The following is a 20,083-nucleotide window of genomic DNA, read 5'->3' on the forward strand; positions in this document are numbered from 1 at the left end:
ATAAGACGCTACCTAATGCGACGTTTGAACCGGGCCTAAAATTACTATGATCCCCGGAAGTAAAACGTGTATATTAAAATCCTCCTCAAACACACTGCACTTGTTTTACTTTCAATCTAACTGTTTAGATTTTCAAAGGATTTTTTACAAATAACTTTTAATGTCATTTAATAATTCTATACCTTGAACAGGAAATGACCTTCCTTCAATTTCAACAATAGGACAGTTGCCAAAATACTCTGTGAACATCTGAGTGTCGATTGTGGCTGACATGAGAATCACGCGCATGTTGGGATAGGTTTGGATCATGTCACGGAGGATCACCAAAACAAAATCAGTCTACGAGAACAAATAAGAATCAATACAAAGAAATGACAGACTTTTTCGCTGCATAAGAGCATCATTAAAACTTGCCTTCCTGCACCGATGAAATGGGTGGCGGAGTTAAAGATCAATAGGTTGTTATTGGGAGCAGCATCTTGAAATCTTGATCATGCTGAATACTGACTACAACATTTCATACCTTTCACCCACCTGAATCAAACCCTACTCAGTGATGAAATTCAAAAAATGTAGGCTGAGGGCTCAGTCATTTTGAACTCTACAAAAGTTAGTCAAGAGATTTAGAACTCCCCAAAATTTAGGCACCAATTTGCCATTTGCCAAAACTTCTCTTGCCTTCAGCTTGAACATCCGTTCGATTTTGGTAAAGAGCGATGTTGAAACCATTTGCCTCAACAACCAATCAACATTTATTCTGTTATCGGTGCCCAACCTCTTTCAATATTGTTGGGTATGTGCTTGCGCACTAATCGGTCTAAATGATGAACCCGTGTCCGTATCCATAGTAACAACCGCGGTTGCAGCCTGGGACTGAATACCAGGCCTCTCGTGACGCTTTATTTAATCAAATGTTAACGATGTGCAGACACCGTTTGCCCACCCAAAATCGTTCAACACCTACCCTGGATTCCAGAGGTTATTTTCTCGCTATGAAAAGCGCGACAAAAGAGCGAGTCGCTCTCTTCACAGCGAGAAAATAACCTCTGGAATCCAGGGTATTCAACACCATTCAACGTTCAACAAAATCGAACGGATGTTGAAGCAGTTTACTCGGGCCTTAGAGCGGTTTTCAATTGAGTGTCGAAAGTAATTAGCTAATTACTTTGGTTTTGCATCTACTTCACTCAGTGATTGGTTCAAAGTTTTCGCGCCACTTTTTCAACCAATCAGAAGTGAAACCAAAACCAATTGTGGCTCGCGCGTGCATATTTTCCCGCCTTTTGTGTCGGCTACGTGTAATTACTTCGAGTTTTGATTTGCTTACTGGATTGTTTCCGTCCTTTTTGATTGGTTAAAGTAATAACTATGGTTTTGGTTTTACGACACTCAATTGAAAACTGCTCTAACAGCGTATAAATTGTCACAATTATGCGACAGTAAAAGGAATTTTCATGGTTTTAAGGCAAGAAGCAGCAAATGAATGTTTGCCTAACCCTTGTTATTTGTATTTCGAGACAAAATCTTTCTGAAAATCGTTAATGATTTTTCTTACATTTATATCTCGCTCGTGAATCTCATCCACAATGACATGAAAAATGCCATGAAGACCATTTTCAAGTTCCCTCAGAAGAACACCTACACAAAAGTCAAACAGCAGTAACAACAAAATTTATTAACAATGCCATGTTTTCTTGAAATAAGATGGTAAAAGTACAAATATTTTTCTTTTGGTGCCAAGCAACTTCAGTCAACCTTAAAAAATGAAGAGTGATCTTACCAACTGTTCAAAACAGCATGGATGCATGACTTCTTGGCAAAACAGTATCAAATCGGACAGAATGACCCACGCTGTTGCCTAGTATTTCAGCTCTTTCGCTTGCTACTCTTTCAGCTACACTCACAGCACTGATACGCCTTGGCTGTAACACAAACACAAACAAGGAGAATAGACATTAAAGGAGATTAAACTTTAAACTAAACATTTGCTGTGTTATGAAGAAGACGACAAAAGTTTTAATTTTAACCATAGTAAATAAAATGAAGAGATATAGCTGGGCCTAGTCAAACCCATTGACTCCTGAAAAGCCCCCACTGATGAGCAAAATCGTCTTGCCTTGGGCTAACTCCTGTGAGTCTCCCCTGGCTCAAATTATGGCAAGGTTCAATTCCTGTGGGGAAGCCCCTGAGGTTTCTTCCGAATATCCCCAAGTCACTGTCCAAAAAATATCTCTTCATGAAAAAAATATTTTCTAAATCACACAAATATCTGTTAGAGGCCTCAAGAATGATTAAAAACAGACTAAGCAGATCATGCTTTGGCTAAGGCTAGACTATTTTTACTCATGAAAGGGAGACAGTTTAGGAAACACTGACCTGTGTGACTGTGATACAGCATTCAGCACCATGGCCTGTCTCAAGATAATCATCCAAAATGTACTGAGGAACCTGCACATGTGGTTAGAGACACATATTCATAACAAAATTAATACTATTTCTCAGATAATACCCATGCTATTATTGGCTATTATTATATGGCTACAATAGTACGCGCGCTCTGATTGGCTAATTGTGACTGAATTGAAGGTTATTATTCTCCCGTAATGCCCACGGGCCGATTACGGGCTTGCAAAAACAAAGCAAAAGGTAATTAAAAAGCCATATAATAAACTACTTACTAACCGAGCTAGCTCGAGCCCTACTGGGGAATATTGGCCCTCGTTTGTACAGAATATTGGCCCTCGTTTGTACAGACCTCGCTGCGCTCGGTTCGTACTGCCATGACCTCGGGCCAATATTCCCCAGTACGGCCCTCGCGCTCGGTTAGTAAGAAGTTAATAATTCAGCATAAAAAATTGGTTTTATCTCGTGAGTCAATAAATAGCTGGAGGCTTCTCTAATTGACCTTCACTAACATTACCAAAATGGGGGCATGTGTCATGTGATAGGGGGCTACTACCTCCCTCCTTGTAAACTTGTTTTCTAAAGATTTGGCCACCTTACCTCAAAAAGTATTATTAGTAATGAAATAATTTAATCATAGCCCCGTGCTATAGGAAACTCAAAACATCACAACATGGGTGTGAACATAAACCTATTGTAATTTTACTCAGCTGTTCTCAAAAACACAGTCTGCAGCTTACTTTCCAAAAAACACTGATGCTAAAAGACAAACTCTGCAAACCCTAAAAGTATGGGAATTCCTGTGTTAATTTCAGAGCTTTCCTCCATCTTGTTTAAGAAAGTCAGGCTGTTACAGGTCTTACAGGTGTCTACCTTTTCTTTTTTTTTTTTTTTGACAGGTTAAGATTTTCACCATTATCTTGCATTTAGCACAAAAACACATTATGTATTCTCAAGAGGTTACATAGTCTTTTTTGTTTTTACAAACCTGAGTAGTTTTTCTGCAGCCAGTTGCATCCTTTACAACAATCACCCTGTTCCTTTTGACAGCTTCAATCAAAGCTGATTTGTACTGAAACACCGGCAGCTGACTGCGCTGTTCTAGCATGTGCTTAAAGGTATCATTTCTTTGATGTTTTTCCCTGTACTCATTTAGATAGTCCTGACTTGTAAGCAAAGGTTCCTGGATCATACAAAGTAAATTAAATATAATATTGATGAAGTTGAAAATGATAATTTAAGACTTGTTCTTGTAGCAATGCCATTCATTATTGCCACTTACATTGAGATCTAAGGCTGGATAGTGCTATTCACTGGATAAATTATTACTATCCAAAAGATAAAAAAAGTTTGGTCATGCGTTTAATAGAGCTTATCCACTGCTGAGCTGTTCACTATGTGGTTTGAGTATTGGATTAGCACCAAAAGTTGTAGTGTTTGGACTGATACTCAGGGTCTCAAAATAACTGAGGAGAAAGTGCATCCTTTGTAATCATGTAGACCTGCAAATGTTTAGACTTCAAAGTCTTCTATAGAAACACTTTGAACTGTAGGTTTAATCTCACAACCTCAAGGAATCCACACACTATCTGCCAAGAGTCCTAGGCAAGGAGCTCCTGGTATTGTGGTCTTTTTCTGTAAATCGTGCAATGTTGATTGGAGCTTTGTTCTTTAGTTCAAACTCAACTAAAACACACATGTATCTAATGGATAGTTTCTGTATATGTCATGATTAGCTAACAATAACCAGTTCAAGGGTCTACTTTTGAGAGGAATTCCCATATAGACCAATCAGATGTATCTGCTGCTGCTCAAAGTTGTCAAATGAATGTAGAGCTTATAAGATTGTGGGGAATGCAGAATGCACTGCTGAATATCACATATTATTCAAATGGCTGAAGTGTCACTGTTGATGCTTCCTACAACTGTCTGGATTTATCCAATGGATAGCACTATCCACCTTTTACAAAAATTTGGCCAGATTCTTTAAAAACCTTTTATGAAGACATAGTCAAGTCAAACAGGTATTATAAACTCTGATGTTGGTTGAGGTTTAATGGCAACGGGTTGGATTATTCAATTTCTTTGGCTGCATTTGGGGAAAGACGCACAAGGGTTGCTCCACGTATGGCAAAAATATTCCTTTATAGAACTTGTAGCTTTCCAAGCACAATATACAATTTAATATACAGTGTATGCACAGCTAAATGGATATATGTTGATATTGATTTCCTTCAAAACAAGTGGAGGGTGTACTTTGCTCAAATACCTCCAATCAGCACTCAAGCAAAATATCATTAATAAATGATAAATGCTCATACTGCGCTTGATCACATGCTAAACACGATGTGAGTAATATGAAAGCCTTGAAAAAGGTACACGTAACAACTATATGAAGCCTTCTGGCTCCTAAAACTTACAGTGAAGTGAAAATAAAACAAAGAAATGGTACAATATTATCATTATAACTAAAACTAAACTAGAACAACAACTCTGACACAAACACTTCACCTGATATTCTTCAGCTCCCTCAATAATCATCGGCTGGTTTATCCATGGATTCCAGTTGATATTTGGTGGTGTCCACTCAACTATTCCCGAGCCTGCCTCAGGATGGTCTTCTTCAAATTTAGCCATTCCAGGTGGTAGCACAAGCGAAACAACTTGATTCGGATCTTCAGGCTAAAAACACAACAAGATAGCACTTTCCAAGCCCAGTGGTTCAAAAAAGTCTGGTAATTATAGCGTAATAAAAAAATTATTCTAACTGAAAATAAAGATGTTTGACAACCTCAAATAGAAAACTTACCTAAGGAAAATTTTTTTCTTTCCTTTGTCTTGTTAGGATCCAAGTATATTATCACTAACTGTTATCCCTATTTATCATTATTATCATAGGTAGGTAGTAGTTTGTGTCATCATCTAAATAATTCATGATGATACAAACCTTTCCTCAGGTTGTACCTGTGACTTATTTTTGCAGTACAGTTACAGATCAAGTCCATCCAATTACTAAAATATATTATTGCAGGCTTTACAGGCTGATTATTGACCATTGTTGATCCTTTGCTTTAGATTATAGAGTAGATCCTTAATGGACATTCTGCCATTGCATTTGGTCACATTAATGAACTTCCTTGTCCAACGTTTTTAGATCTAAGGGTCAGCTCCCCTGAAGTTAATAGGTTAGAGCTTGATGGTTGACTTCAATTATGGAAATAAAAGTATGGCCTTTATTGTTCTCCTCAAAGAAATGGAGGTTGGACACAAGGCTAAAAATGCTTCATGGACACATCAATAAAGACTATCAAAAACTGGAAATTCATATCAACAACAAAGGACCACACATACAGTAGACAATGACTGGAGATGACTGATGCAAGGCAAACTGTAAGTTACAACATGAACTTACTTCACATGAACTTCCATTTCCCATTTCCTTACCTTTTCAAAGGAAGAACATTCTTTAAATAATTATGAACATTGAATTGTAGCATGGAACTACAAGTGTACGTTAAAAAATTGAAATCTATGGACAGCAGAATAAAAAACTACCTTCAACACTGAAGTTTCTCAAATCCACAGTATGAATGACTATGATCATTGTCTTCAGTCATGGGCTATAACAAAGAGACAAGACTACAACCAGGTAGCAGACAACCTTACAATCCTCTGCCTAAAATAAGAACAGTGTCAGAGGGAGATAATGTTTTTTCTGTACCAAGCATGATGTGCATCCAAAGGCTCCGTTAAATTATTATTCTCATTAAGCCATCAGAAACACATGATGCAAGTGTGATTGTCACGAACTTTCATAACCAACAGCTTTGTGTGCATTTCACCTCAAGGGAAGATAAAATGGAAAAAGACAAAGAAAATAACATCCCATTTTCATTGTCTCTTTCCAGCCCAACTTCTCCATTCCCCACTGGATATAGGCCTTTTCGCAGCACACCAGGCAATCATAAGACTGTTGCAGCCTACATGTATGCAACTTCTGCACCACAAAGTACAAACAGAAGATTTCAGAGACATTGCAGTCTGTTAAAAGGCTTCCTTTTGTCTGAATAGTTGACAGATTGCAGTTTACAATAGAACAAGCCAGTGGAAATTCGTCACCTTTGCAAAGATGCAGACACTGCTTCGATCCCTCATCAAGGAAAAAGAACCCCTTCACTTTTACTTCACTATTTTGATAGCAGCCTACATTGTATTCAAATATTCAGTATCCACTATGCACACCAACCTGTTTGCAATGAAATTCATTGAATCTGTGTGTGGTGACTGAATTTTACTGTCGATGATCACAAATAATGTACCGGGTAGTTATTTCATATCCTTTTAATTCCTTCAAGACATGCGTATCATTAAACCATGACAGTGCCCCATTTGAGAATATTTCTCATTAAGCACTTGCTTGAAAGCTACAATGGGCAGGCAAGACATAAGTTTTCTCAAAATAAACATGTTTCAATAATGTTATTTCAGGAAACAGCAAAAACATTAATTTCAGCATGGCTAGTGCAATTTGTACTTAAGGGGAACAAATCCTCTTTGTTAGTGATGACAATGTGACCATCCACCGTAAAAGACTGTGACCATCCACAGCAAGGACTTGAAATAAATAATTATTCATTCTCCTCTGACATTGTTCTGATTAAAATACAACAAGAGTTAAAAAAGTCAAACTTTATCGCATAAAGCAGGGGGTTCATTAAGGGCCCGGCACCGGCAAATTGACTGGCTGTGTACAAGTACACTCTTCTGCCATGACTTTGCCTGGCTATTTTCATCTTTTCTGCTTACTTTTATTATTACATCAAAAGCATTAAAAATGCACAGCTGACCTCCTGAGCAAAATCTTAAGGAAACCCTTGATAAAGCAGCAAAAACAGCACAAAAAAAAAAAGAAAAAAGTTGTTTGAAATGCACAATCCATACCAATGTTAAGAAGTTGCTACAATCTCCTTATTATTATGCAATCTGAAACTTGCAGAATAAAATCTTGCAGCTCAAAATGTGGCATTCTTTTTTAGTCCCAGACCATTAAAGGATGCATTTCAGTTTTTAATCATCATTAATTTTGGTTTACATGCTCAAGAGACAATGAAAAGGAAAAGTCTTTTTTTTTCAGAAAAACAGCACTTGGAGACCTTCCAAAACTGAGGTCCCTTTTTTAACTCTTGTTGTTCTTGACAAGAAGGTATCAATTCATTCATGACAAAATACTTTGTCACTACCTGGATGCAGTCTCAGCTCTCTTAAAACTCATGGATGGAGAAAATGACCATGTCATCCATCTTGCACAGCAAATGCGACATACATGACATTATGCTGGCAATAAGTCAATGGAGTATGCTCTCTCTATAAAGTTACTTTAGAGAGTGTGCACTCCTCGAAATGCTAGTTGGCTTCAGTGAACTAAATGCAGCACATTTTAATAACTTTAGATGAAGGGATACATAGTACAAGTGGGAATTTCAAACATCTGCATGAAGTTTCAACATGACCCCCTTGTCAGATTGTCATCTCTCTGTAAGTGTAATGATCCATTATTAAGGAGAGTGGGTAACTTGAAGGCGATATTATTTTTGCAGTTAATGGGTACCTGAGGAACAGGTTGAATTTCAAGACTCTGAAGAAGGTTGGCTATTTGTTGTTCCATCTCAGGGCTGATTCCAACATCATAAGGTTCAATCTGATGAGTGCAAGTTCACAAATAACATCATTAAAAAATCTGTTAAGTAATTTCCTGCTCAGTGCACCAGTTGCAATGCTCCTGAGCTTGCCACCTCACGAGAAGTTTGCCTGACAGCTGAATGTTATTGTAAAACACATTGTCTCTACAATGTCTTGTCTATTAAATTGCCACTGATATACAAATAATTTTATAGAAACCCCAATTTGTACAGACTTTTCTGACAGTTAGGGTGCTGGCCTGTTAATAACCTCTTTGTCCATACAAACACTTAGTCTCTCAAATACAATTGACAGAATTCAGCATAATAAGCTTCAGCTCTGTGGGGTAACGTCGACTGGACATTTCTCATGCTAAGCTGAGAATACAGAACAAGTCAAAATATGACACTCTACCATGCTATTTCCCATCACTAGCAACTGTCCCTTTCACTCCTACAAGTGACACTTGTGGATTTTACTCTTTCTTGTCAATGGGGCCCTCCTCAGGGCTGAATTAACACACGAAAGGGATATAAGTCCAATCAAACACCACGTCCCCTTTAACCCTTTGAGTCCTGAAGAGTGAGACTTTCTAATGTCATACAATTTCACGATGTACTTGTCAATGGGTGGCCCCCGTGGACCGAAAGATGGAATGCTAGAGTGACCTTGTCATTGCAGATAAGAAGCAAGTCTAGGGTCAAAATTGATTAAGCTTGTCTGATAAACACGTGACCCTACAAAAACAATATTCTAGAGATCCACCTGTGCTGACCCTACTGATTCCGTGTGGGTACCATAGCTCTAAAACAATATATTATTATCCAGAAAGCTGCACTATTTAGGCAAGTGATATACCAGCCATAGTCAAACCAAGCAGACAAGCATTAATTTCCAACTCCTCACACATTCCTGCTACTACATGTACACCTGCTGTACCTCATCAGTCTTTTTTTTCTTTGGTTGAACCTGTCCAGGTTCTGCAGCTTCCAAAGCTCCCATGTGAAATAACTGTCTAACGAGACTAAGAGACGTATTCTGAGCTGCTTGTTTTTTAGTTGATGCATGCTCACGAGCACTGATAGCTAGAGAAAAGCAAACAGTGACAAAATGACACTTAAAAAAAAAACATACTTCCATTACGAGCATGAACCTTACCCATCGGTAAGATATAGCTTGGTAAACTCTATTTTATTATAAAATTAAATTATGCTCAGCAGAGGATGACAATTGCCAACAAGCCAGCTGAGAAAGACGGTGAAGCTGGCGAGGTCACCGCATCCTAATGAACTACAAGAGATTCTTCTAGAGGCAGAATTTTTCTCAATCTAACTTCAATTAATTTCTAATAATTGCAAAGCAGATTTGATTTGTGCCAATCACACTCTTGTCTTTTCTATTTCAATATTATCAGGCATAAAATATGAGTACTTGGAGAAGCTTCCTTACAATACTGATCGAAACAATGAGCTCACAAATCAGCTCAAAGTACTCACAGATTACTTCATATAAGTGTGCCCACAACATGTATTCATGATTAAAATTTTGCATTTTCAGAGGTTATTGCAATTTAGGTCACAGTGATGAATTATTTCTACCAACAATCATTACACAGTGTTACCTCTTCATAACAATATCATCATTCTTATTAATATATCATACTATTTTACTACGAATTATGAAATCAATGTTACGTATTCCAGGCAAAAGAACAAATAGCGGCCAAAAATGTTCTTTTGTTTAAATGTGCTGATTACACTCACTAGCCTTGTTTGCTTGGGCAAAATACAAAAGGTATAATGTTGCTTTAGAATGAGGATAGTCAATCTCATTAGCAAACAAGGAGAAAAACATTTTCTTGGCCACCATTAATTTATGAATTTGGTATATGCTTACTTCGTCTGTGAGACTTGACAAATATGGACAACTCAGCCACAAAGTGCCTATGAGAGAGAAATTTAATGCAATGAAATAAAGGATGTCTATAATGTCAAAACTACAGGTGTATGTGATTAAAAACGGCTTAAAGGTGAAGACAACATATCATACACAAGTTCATTATACACCTGTACCTGTTATGATCAGGGCCACCAGCTGAATATTTAAAGTCAGCAGGAAGTCTGTTCTGCTGGAGGTACTGATGAAGCCGGGACTTCGCATTAGCTAATGTCCAATTGCCATGAAGGTGAGCATTCAAGTCAACTTCTTCAGCCTAGAACAATAAAAATAACATGGCCACTGAATGAAAAAAACATAAGGTAGCAATAGTTTATTGTGATTACTTATCCTCATCGGGCCCATGAGGACTCTTAAGGCCGGAGTTTATTGTGATTGGTACAGACAAATCTGGTAAACTGAGCAACCTCTTGCAAAAAATAAACTTCTCCAGTTCTATCCTTATCCCATTCATTTTCCCCATCTTTCTTGGCACCTTTTGTTTTTTCCCCAAGGTATCTATCTAAACCAGTTCACTTTGTGTCGTGTTACCACTTTACTCGCCCCTTCTCACTATACAACTGAACATTAACTAAGAAATTACTTTTATACAGCACAAACCAAAATTTTGTGATGAAAAAATGTCTATCGAGTATGCATAATTAAAGTTACAAACAACAGAAATCAATTTTGAAAAACTGTTAGGCTGAACAGTATACAAAAACCCAATCACAATCCATTTTAATCTTCTTCGATTTTGCCCATCCCAGCCTCCTTTTGTATTTGCTGTTATATTCAAACCTTCCTTCAATGTTCTACATAGTTATTTTTGTTTCGCTTGATTTGGTTGCCAGTTTCCAGTCACTGAAGTTGGCTAAATTTCATAACACAGCCCCTTTAAGCAAAAGCCCCTTTGAACTTGAGACAACGCTGGCGTCTAGGAAATATCCAACATCATCCTGTTAAACCATTTAACACTGTGTTTTTCTCTGTAAGTTTATAATACTTGCATATCCTTTAGATTTTACATGATGCTCTCCTTGAGTGCATTTACTTCCCACAAGTATAACAGGACAAGCTGGCTGAACCTAGTTCAATAGCCTTTAGTCTCCCGTAGCTTGGTGATAGAGCATGCATCTGAACTACCAGTTACTGTAGCAATCAGATGGTCGAAGGCTTTGCTCCTGCAAAGACCCTCTCAGGAAGGTCATAGGTTCAAATCCTGCTAGAAAGTTTTAGATTTTTCCCACATTATCCCAAATCATTATTAATTTTATAAATACATCCCTTTATGAGTAGCCTGCTGGACTACATCAAAGTACTTTGTAAACATTTACCGGTACATACAGTACATGTATCTTTATTCATTTTACTTGTTTGACTGTATGATGCCATACACGGTGGAGAACCTCCTGACATATTGCCATATATAATTACAACCTACTTTCCGAAAACCCTGTGCTACTTTTCTTGCAATGCATGGTACAGCACATACCTCTTCAAATGTCCTTTTATTGTACATACTATAGTGGTAATCTCTCTGACCAGCTCCACTCCAGCCGTCCATTTGACCACTTCTTGCTCCACCACCTTAACACAAGAATAATGATAGCTCAGTGTTTCCCCACTTAATTTGATCACCAAGAAGCATGTTAAACAGCTTGATTCAATTATCAAGCAATACGGTATACTTGAGGACGTTCGCGTGAAATTTTTTTAACATTGATTTTTTCCTGGAGATTTTACCATTGAAAGATGATGAGTTAGTGATGTCAGAAATGTAAAAAAAACGGTGGGTCACCGACTTCGTTTTGGAGAGAACTTGCCCAGAAGAACACCCTAAATCTGAAAAATCTGGCTTTTTTAGCAAATAAGGCCACAGTGTCTGTAAGCCCAAAAATATTGCAATTACATCTTTGAAGTGAAATGTTCTCTACCAAACTTTGTTTAAGTGGACCCATCAAGTGAATTTAGTTAACTGTTGAGGTTCCTTAAAGAACAAGATCGCATTTAGCCACCATAGTTTCATGTGCCTTGCAGCCGCAAGATGGCAGGATTCCATGTCCTGAGGACAAAAATCTTGAAATGTTTTAAACTTTCCACATGGATTTTTTGTTCACTTTTGGACAATGTAAAGATAGTTGTAAATAAAATCTGTTTCTGGAAAGAAAAGTAGGGGTAACCGAACATCCAAGATCGTTAAGCTATAGCAATGGCCATCTGTCCTATCACTGTTCATTTTAGTACTTAGCGCGCGCTGCGCGCATGCGTGACATGGCATGTGAATTTGCATGCGCTGTAAGGATGGGCAGTAGCAATGGGCGCGACCGTCCTTAATACCTATGATCTTACATGCTAACTGGCCTAATGAACATAGAAAGGACAAGCTGAGCTAGAGCACTTGCATTCCACCAATCTTGATTCCCAGACTTAGTATCATACATGGGTTAAGTTTGATGGTTATCTACTCTGTTCGTCTGGTTTCCTACCCTACCCTGCTAAGAACCCTGCTTTTCTGGGTTCTTGCAGTTCTCATTTAAAAAAAAAACATTCTAATTGGATTTGAATTGATTGACTATCTTCCCAATAAGTAGTCAGAACTCACCTATGAAAGCTTCAAAATTCAGTAAGGTAATAATGAAGGGCTTGAAACAAAAACTGATTTTTAGTTTTACTCAAAACTACCCGAAATTTTTGCAAGTTACCCGGAATTAAGCTTAAGAACATTGCACTGGACTTTTCCTCTCTGATTTGAGCTTCATTTTCAAGAAATAAGCTATGTAAAAATACGGTCGGCTAATAATGCCTTTGTAAAAGAAACTAAAATCTTTCAGAGAACAAAATCAATCTTTTGTTTTCTTAAAACAATGGAATCAGTGAAGTGACACCTACCAGTGTTTTTTTTTTTTTTTTGCATTAGTCAGTAGATCAATCACCTAATTGGCACAGTAAATTGGGTGGCAGGACAGGTTCAAATCAGTGCTCAAAATCATTTTTGTACACCACAGAGCTCTTTCTGTTTTTCCCTTGTTTAAGTAGTTTTCTGGTAAATAATAATCTCATTCTCCATCTTTCCCAAAATAGAACTTAAACAAGCAAACTTGCCAATAAAGACCAAGCAAATTTGTAAGCTTGAGTACCTAAAGGCATATTCATGAGCATTGGAGGTTGAGAAACCCCAGACTGTTGAGATGGTTTGAACTGATGTGGTGGCGGAGCTGCTGATGATGGAAGCTGCTGCTGCTGTTGCTGGACAGGTGTGCTCACGGCTGGTGCTGTTGGACCTTCACCCTGTTTCAGAAAAGAATTATTACCATGAAAAATAGGTTTAGTGCATTAACACAGTATCATATTTTTTTTCTAGGGTGCTTTGTTTTTCTTTAAAAAGCAGAGCGGCAATTTTTTTTATTTTGTCCTATAACTTCACTTTTCTCTCTGCTGGGTTTTTGTTCAATATTTTGATGAATAGTTCTTTTGGGTGCTCGAAAACTCCTTCTATGGTCACCAGAAGCCATGCGCCGTGTTGGAAGGCCCCACATAACAATCAAATCACTACACGAGAAAGACCCTGGTCTTGCAGAACCAGAACTTCTCACCGTTATGAAAGACCGTTCTTCGTGGTCCAAGAACTTCGTAAATGTTTCACTTTCTATTGAGGGATGACTCAAGGCAAGGCATGGCAAGGAAATTTTATCAGACAAAAAACACCATGAGGCCACACAATAGATAACAAGACCTTACCGTCTTCATGCACTTATTTAATACATAGCTTAATTCACATTGTTCATAGCTATTAACAGTACAAGATATACGTAACTGGGAAAAAGGTAAAAAAGCAGGAGGATAAATGAAAGAATGGAAATGGGAAGTAGGGGATGAACTGATAGAAGTGGAAGGTGGTACTCACAAACAAATCATCAGGAAACGAGTCAGCTGGAATAATCCCAGCTCCAATCAGAAAACCGCAAAAATCTTTGGCTGCATTAGTTTCAGCATCTTTTTTATTGGTTGCATTTCCAAGACCTACATAGTCAAATCCCTCGATCTGAACCTAAAAGATCAAGACGACATTAATTGCTGCTGCAGTGGGTGAGCCTGAAGTGAACGATGAGGTAGCTCTCTAACTGGGAGAAGGACACATTTTTCTTCAAAATGCAAGGAACTGTTAATAGCATTAGTCAATCTGTTAGGAGGTGACCCTTTCCCGTTAGAGCATTAGTCATATCCATTAGTAGTGTTTGTCAATCCATTAGTACCCGATCCTTGCCCGTTAGAGCATTATCCATATCCGTTCGTTAGTCGATCCGTTGGTCTGATGATCTTTACCTGTCAGAAAACTGAGCGACAACTATGTATAACATTCAACTGGTAGGCAGTTTCTGATAAACAAAACTCAAAAAACTGTCTTTAACTCTGAATTTCGTTACAAAAGTGTTCATGATGCGCCATTTATTGATGAGTAAATTCACAAGCATAGTCCATAGAGCGATTGTTTATTCGGCATGTGCCACTGAGCGTGAATTTGTGGCCTCACGACAAGCAATGTGATAGCTCTTTCGGGTTCTACAAGGCACACAAAGTCGATTGAAACAGCAAGATACTCTGTGTCATTGCTGAATTTCGTCACAAAAGTGTTCATGATGCGCCATTTATTGATGAGTAATTCACAAACATAGTTCATAGAGTGATTGTTTATTTGGAATGTACTGCCGAGTGTGAATTTGTGGCGTCACTACAGCAGCATCCTAGCATAGTTGAGGTGTCAGTTGGTTAACATTTTAATACGCATGTATAAAAAAGCATGCATTTTTTTACGTTTAGTTCTCACATGAAAGCGAAGTAAGTACAAGCACAGAATAGACCATTTTACAGTTGTGGCTCAGTTACCAGGCCTAACAATGGAAGTGAGGCTGCCGGTGACCCTGTTTTGATACAAACCTTCATGCTTTTGTAATGTTAATATGGACTAATTAGCGTTACAACAACACAATTTACATGATAAAAGCATTGAGGTCTGTATCAATGCAAGGTCACCGGCAGCCTCGCAGCCATTCATAGGCCTGGTCGCTGAGCAAACAACTGTAAAATGGCCTATTCAGAGCCCACTATTTGCATGTAGCTGAATAACATTTAACTTCCTACTTTCATTTATATTTCATTTTCCAAAAGCACCTTCCTCATTTGCATGTGGTAGCGTGCGGCCCAGAATTCTGTAGTTACTCTAGTCTAAAGCAATTGTAATTCGTTACATAACGTCAAGGATAGTAACGTTAACAGCGCTCGCAAAATTAAACACGCTAAGAAAACGGCAAAATTTGTTTCTGGCGATAATTGTCCATATTAGTCCGATCAATTAACGTAATGTTAATTCTTTTCCAACCAAGAATAAACACAGCTGTCTTAGAGAATTAAGTAGCGAGAAGATCAATTCAAAAGGCCAGCATTTTAAGATCTTAATATCTTCACACTTCGAGGAAGCGAGCTCGAGGTCTTGCTCCCGCTTTTCTTTCAGCGATTTCTTTACACCCTCTGCAAACAAAACACTACAAATGAATTCATCCTTACCTGAAAACTAAAAGATCCCGGTTTGGAAGGTCTCTCTGTGTACACAGGCTTAGTTTTGCGCTTCCCACAGAATGCGTATAGAAAGTTCTTGAACTGAGTTGCCGCCATTTTGTTTTAACAGGAACCTTCGGACATTTTCATGTTGGCCTAACATATAGAGGCTACATGAGGTCGAGGCTGGCAGGCCTGCACGCCAACAGCCTCTATGCCTCCTCCCGCAAGTGTCAGGAGTGTCTATGATCACAGTTGATGAAAAATAAAATTGTTCACATAAGAGCAAGGATCACTTCTCCCTTTTGAAATTATTAAAACTGGTGAAATCTGGAATCTTAATTAATTTGTTCAATATGTGCAAATCTTGCCATAAATAAATGTCAAGTGAAGTAAAGTCGCTTTATTTAACGTCGGTAGTTCCTTCAGCTACGAGGCTGGTATCAGTGGAAGCCGACGGTGCTCCCTTTACCAGTCAGTACTCCGTTTTAAGGATATTTAAAGCTATAGCGACACAGATCAGAGGAAAGTCGAAACAGACGTTGAAGTCACCGAGGATCGAACTGGGGACCTCTTGCTTCGAAAGCCGCGCACTAGCTGAACTGAGATCCCTGAGATACGCCTGCAAATCGTTGGTTTTTAAGAAGAGGGGAAAACCGGAGTACCCACGGAAAAACCTCTCAGAGCAGGGTAGAGAACCAACAAACTCAACCCACATATGGCGTAGAATCCGGGAATTGATCCCGGGCCACATTGGTGGAAGGCTCAGCTCTCACCACTGCGCCAGCCCTGCTCCCGTGCCATGTCCATGCCCTGCTAATATTCTGCAGACTTGGAAGGACTAAAGCGGTAGGACGTTTCATATCATAGAAAAATGCAAAATTAATTGGAGGGGTAAGTTCTTAGAAAGTAGTAAGCTCTTCTATATTAGTAAAAGTAAAATAGGCCAGAATAATGATGCAAGGCTAGCCGCGCGCGTGCATGCGCGGCAGGGGTATTTTGCAAAACGCCTAACGCCAAATACCAAACGCCGAACGTTATAAAATCGGTATTTGGCAGTAATAACTGTTCATAGACGCAACAATAACTATAAAAGAACTATTTTAAAAATTTGCGATCAGATAATAGTATGCACTGCATGGTTTTGCTATGTTTTTTTTGTCTTTGTTTACCGTCTCCTCACCCCAGAGTAATACAATTTTGGAAGGGATCACGTGATCACGCGACAACTGGGTATTCACCAGTCACTAGATTGTGCGGGAGAGGTAGAACAGTTATCGACGTTAAACTCATAAATCTCCGAAATGGCAGAGGTTGAGGCTCGTCAAATAGCTATTTTAGAAACCGTTGAAGATATCCAAAATCGCCGTGAGCAAGTTTTACGGCGTTATGCAGAGTTTAAGGAAGCTACTCGCAAACGACGCGAGCGCTTGGAAGACGCCAAGCGCTATCATCAATTCAAGCGAGATGCCGACGAGGTGGAAGCTTGGATCAACGAGAAACTTCAGATCGCTTGCGATGAGAACTATAAAGATCCAACAAACCTTCAGGTAACTTTCTTTGAAATCGATTGAGTCCTTTTGCAAAGAAGATAGGGCGTGATTTTCGCTGGAACAGATGCTTTCTCGAACTCTGCAAATACTTCGACAACGCCCCGTATTGATAACTTGTCTTGAGGCTGCCTAGCGCGATTTTGAATTGTGAAGCTGATTTATCATATCTTTTGTCATGCTGTTGCTCTCTGGAGGAAACTTTTAGTCACTTTTACTCTTAGTAGTCGAAATCAAAGAAAGTTGCATGCGATCACAGTCATACATGCATGTATGAAATTAAAGCCGGCTTCAACATTTGGCTGGCGTGGTAATACCACCAAGACCTGAGATCAAAGTGGTTTATGTTAATGAAATTTCGTTAGAAATAAATATAAGCTTATGTTTCTGCGATTCTTCCTTGTCATGTCGGGCTTACAACTTTTTTGTTTCACTTTCCTGTTCAAATTTGTCAAATGCATGTGAAATGAGCATACATGTTGATTTCATATTTGCATTTACTTTGTCCATTTGGATTACCTCGCCACTATAGCTCATATGCCAATTTTCATATTTTATTGTCAAACCGCATTGTTTTTGTTAAAAATGGAAATGGTCTAGAAGTTTCACTTGATCGATTTCTGCATTGTAGATATAATCATTTGCATATTACTACACAGTTTCAGATGTCATTTTTGTTTGAATGGAAATGCAGGGAAAGTTTTTAAATGAATTGGTTAGTGCTTTGGCCTAGATTGCAAAGTTTCAGTAACATTTCCTCAGTGTCACAACCTCTATTATTCTATAGCTGAATTTTTTCCCTGAGCAGCCCGTACTCCTATTGGTTACTTTGAGGTCACATGACATCTAACAATAAAACTGTTTCCCGGCAAAAGTCTCTGAGCGGGCAACAGTGCAAAATCTATGACGTCAGAGGGTAACAGTGCACTGTTACCTGCCAATGTTGACCGACGACCGCGGTTGCTGTTGCCGTTGCACGTTTTTCTTTTTGTGCTATGTAACAAATCACTTAATAATGTTTTCTTTTTTTGTCTCCAGGGGAAACTTCAGAAACATCAGGCATTTGAGGCAGAGATTTCAGCCCATAGCAATGCTATCGTGGAGCTTCAGGAGAATGGAGAAGGAATGATTAACGAGAGTCATTATGCTTCAGATCTCATCAGGGTGAAATATTTTGTTTATACCGTAGACCTGGTTTTTATATTAGAGGTCAACTGAACCCTAATTAATTTTTATGGTATTTTGTTAAAATCTACATACATGTACCTTTCAAAGCAACATTTAAAAAAGATTGTTAAATCCAAGATTTTAATGATGAATTTAAATTTCACACCCATCCCAATTTCCAAGGTTCTTTTTACATGGGATGCCATGCATACCAGTCCAGCTTCTTTTTTTTTCCTTCATCGTAGTGACAAATGTGCATACCCCACGGAAATTGAAGTAAACCCCACAAACGGAGATTTGGGGGAATAATTTCAGCCCTGTACGATAGTTTTACACTCCTTGCGTCATTCGAACCCAAGCCCTCAGCTGAATTTAGTGCACGGAAGAAGTGCACTAAACCACACGGCCACGAAGTCCCATACATAAAATGACATGCTAAATTTTCTGTTTGTTCGTGGTCTGAAATTGAAATTAGCCACATGCTAGTGCTTCTCACTAAAGTTAAGCTCAGTTCAGCGGGGTTAGTATGTGGATCGGGGACAGACATGTATGGTGTACAGTGTACAATATCAGATTGCCTATTGTACTTAGTCATGAACTCTGGTACTTAGTTAGCCTCTTTTGGCTCATCACAAGGAAAGATTGTGTGACAAGCCAAAAACAGGTCGGTGCAAGAGGCTAGTAGTGAGTCAACATTGAATTGTTTATTTTCCACATGTAACCAGAGTGACAACCAACACATCTTAGGGGAGCAGGTCGAGTGACACATGTGAAGGAACTTTGACAAGCTTTCTATAAAGACCAAACACTCGTTTGTCATATTTCCTTGAACTGATGCTCTTTTTACTAAAAAAAATACTTTGAATTCATTTATGAAAATATCTTACTCACAAGTTTGTTGAAGTTATCCCTTTGTAGATGTCACAATAGGCTTGACCCAGCCCTTAAGAGAACCACTGTTTTCAAAATCCATCATAAATACAGTATCAGAAATGTTAATGCCTATAAAAATTCACTGTAAATCATGGATTTAACTAATTCAAATGATTTTTTAAAAGTTGCTTTGAATGATATATAGATTTTCAAAAAGTACTGTAAACTTAGAATTCAGCTGTACATGATGCTTCAAGTTATGAAAGAATGATTTGTTTAGGGCTAGAGGTGATGCCTTAAGTCTATTCTTAAGTGAATTTGAATTTTGTGGCATGTTAGCAAAATAAACGTGTGTTGGTTACAGGATTAACAGGCTGCTTCTTCCAATAGGAACGTCTGGACTCTTTACTTAAGTTGTGGGAGCTGCTTTTGTCCAAGTCAGCAGAAAAGGGTCGCATGCTCCTCTTCACTCAAAAGAGGGTTCACTTTCTGCATGAGACTGAAGAAGTCATGTCATGGATTCTGGAGAAGGCAAGTTATAAGTATCATTGTTCTTTTTTATAATTAGAGTTTTTAGAAGTAATGTTACATTCCTTTCAGTTACATGTGTTATTTAGCCTGTTGCTGCAATGTGTATTGAACAAAGCCTCCTTCTCTCAATTATTTTATCCACAGGAAGCAATTGCCACTTCAGAGGAATTGGGAAGAGACTTGGAACATGTTGAAGTTTTGCAGAAGAAATTTGATGATTTCATGAAGGATCTACAAGCAAATGAGTCGAGAGTGACTTACATCAATGACCTGGCTCATCAGCTTGGTGACGAAGGTCATCCGGACATTGAGTTAATTAGTACAAAGCAGGCGGTGAGTCCTCATTCTGTTTGACGCTCCATTTTTGTGTTCATTCCAGGCTCAGTATG

At 38.5% G+C, this 20,083-nt stretch overlaps 2 protein-coding genes across 3 annotated transcripts in view; one reads left to right on the plus strand and one right to left on the minus strand.

Annotated features, from left to right (window-relative positions):
- LOC138032208 (ATP-dependent RNA helicase A protein-like) overlaps positions 1-15,720 on the minus strand; it is a 31,997-nt gene extending 16,277 nt beyond the window's left edge. The window contains 14 exon segments of the mRNA XM_068879830.1: positions 183-339; positions 1,556-1,638; positions 1,781-1,922; positions 2,377-2,448; positions 3,392-3,586; positions 4,915-5,085; positions 8,012-8,101; positions 9,022-9,167; positions 9,979-10,025; positions 10,155-10,294; positions 11,513-11,607; positions 13,158-13,308; positions 13,925-14,068; positions 15,583-15,720. Of these exon segments, the coding sequence (XP_068735931.1) occupies positions 183-339; positions 1,556-1,638; positions 1,781-1,922; positions 2,377-2,448; positions 3,392-3,586; positions 4,915-5,085; positions 8,012-8,101; positions 9,022-9,167; positions 9,979-10,025; positions 10,155-10,294; positions 11,513-11,607; positions 13,158-13,308; positions 13,925-14,068; positions 15,583-15,690 (1,741 nt within the window). The 5' untranslated portion in view covers positions 15,691-15,720.
- A 1,084-nt stretch (positions 15,721-16,804) lies between these two features.
- LOC138032216 (spectrin alpha chain, non-erythrocytic 1-like) overlaps positions 16,805-20,083 on the plus strand; it is a 37,773-nt gene continuing 34,494 nt past the window's right edge. The window contains exons 1-4 of one of the 2 annotated variants that reach the window (XM_068879846.1): positions 16,805-17,123; positions 18,162-18,287; positions 19,554-19,694; positions 19,839-20,027. In XM_068879846.1, the coding sequence (XP_068735947.1) occupies positions 16,878-17,123; positions 18,162-18,287; positions 19,554-19,694; positions 19,839-20,027 (702 nt within the window). In that variant the 5' untranslated portion in view covers positions 16,805-16,877. Of the gene's footprint in view, positions 17,124-18,161; positions 18,288-19,553; positions 19,699-19,838; positions 20,028-20,083 lie in introns of both variants that reach the window. The other variant, XM_068879838.1, reaches the window with a different exon arrangement.

Source organism: Montipora capricornis, chromosome 2 (assembly GCF_036669925.1).
Source record: "Montipora capricornis isolate CH-2021 chromosome 2, ASM3666992v2, whole genome shotgun sequence".
Taxonomy (NCBI): Eukaryota; Metazoa; Cnidaria; class Anthozoa; order Scleractinia; family Acroporidae; genus Montipora; species Montipora capricornis.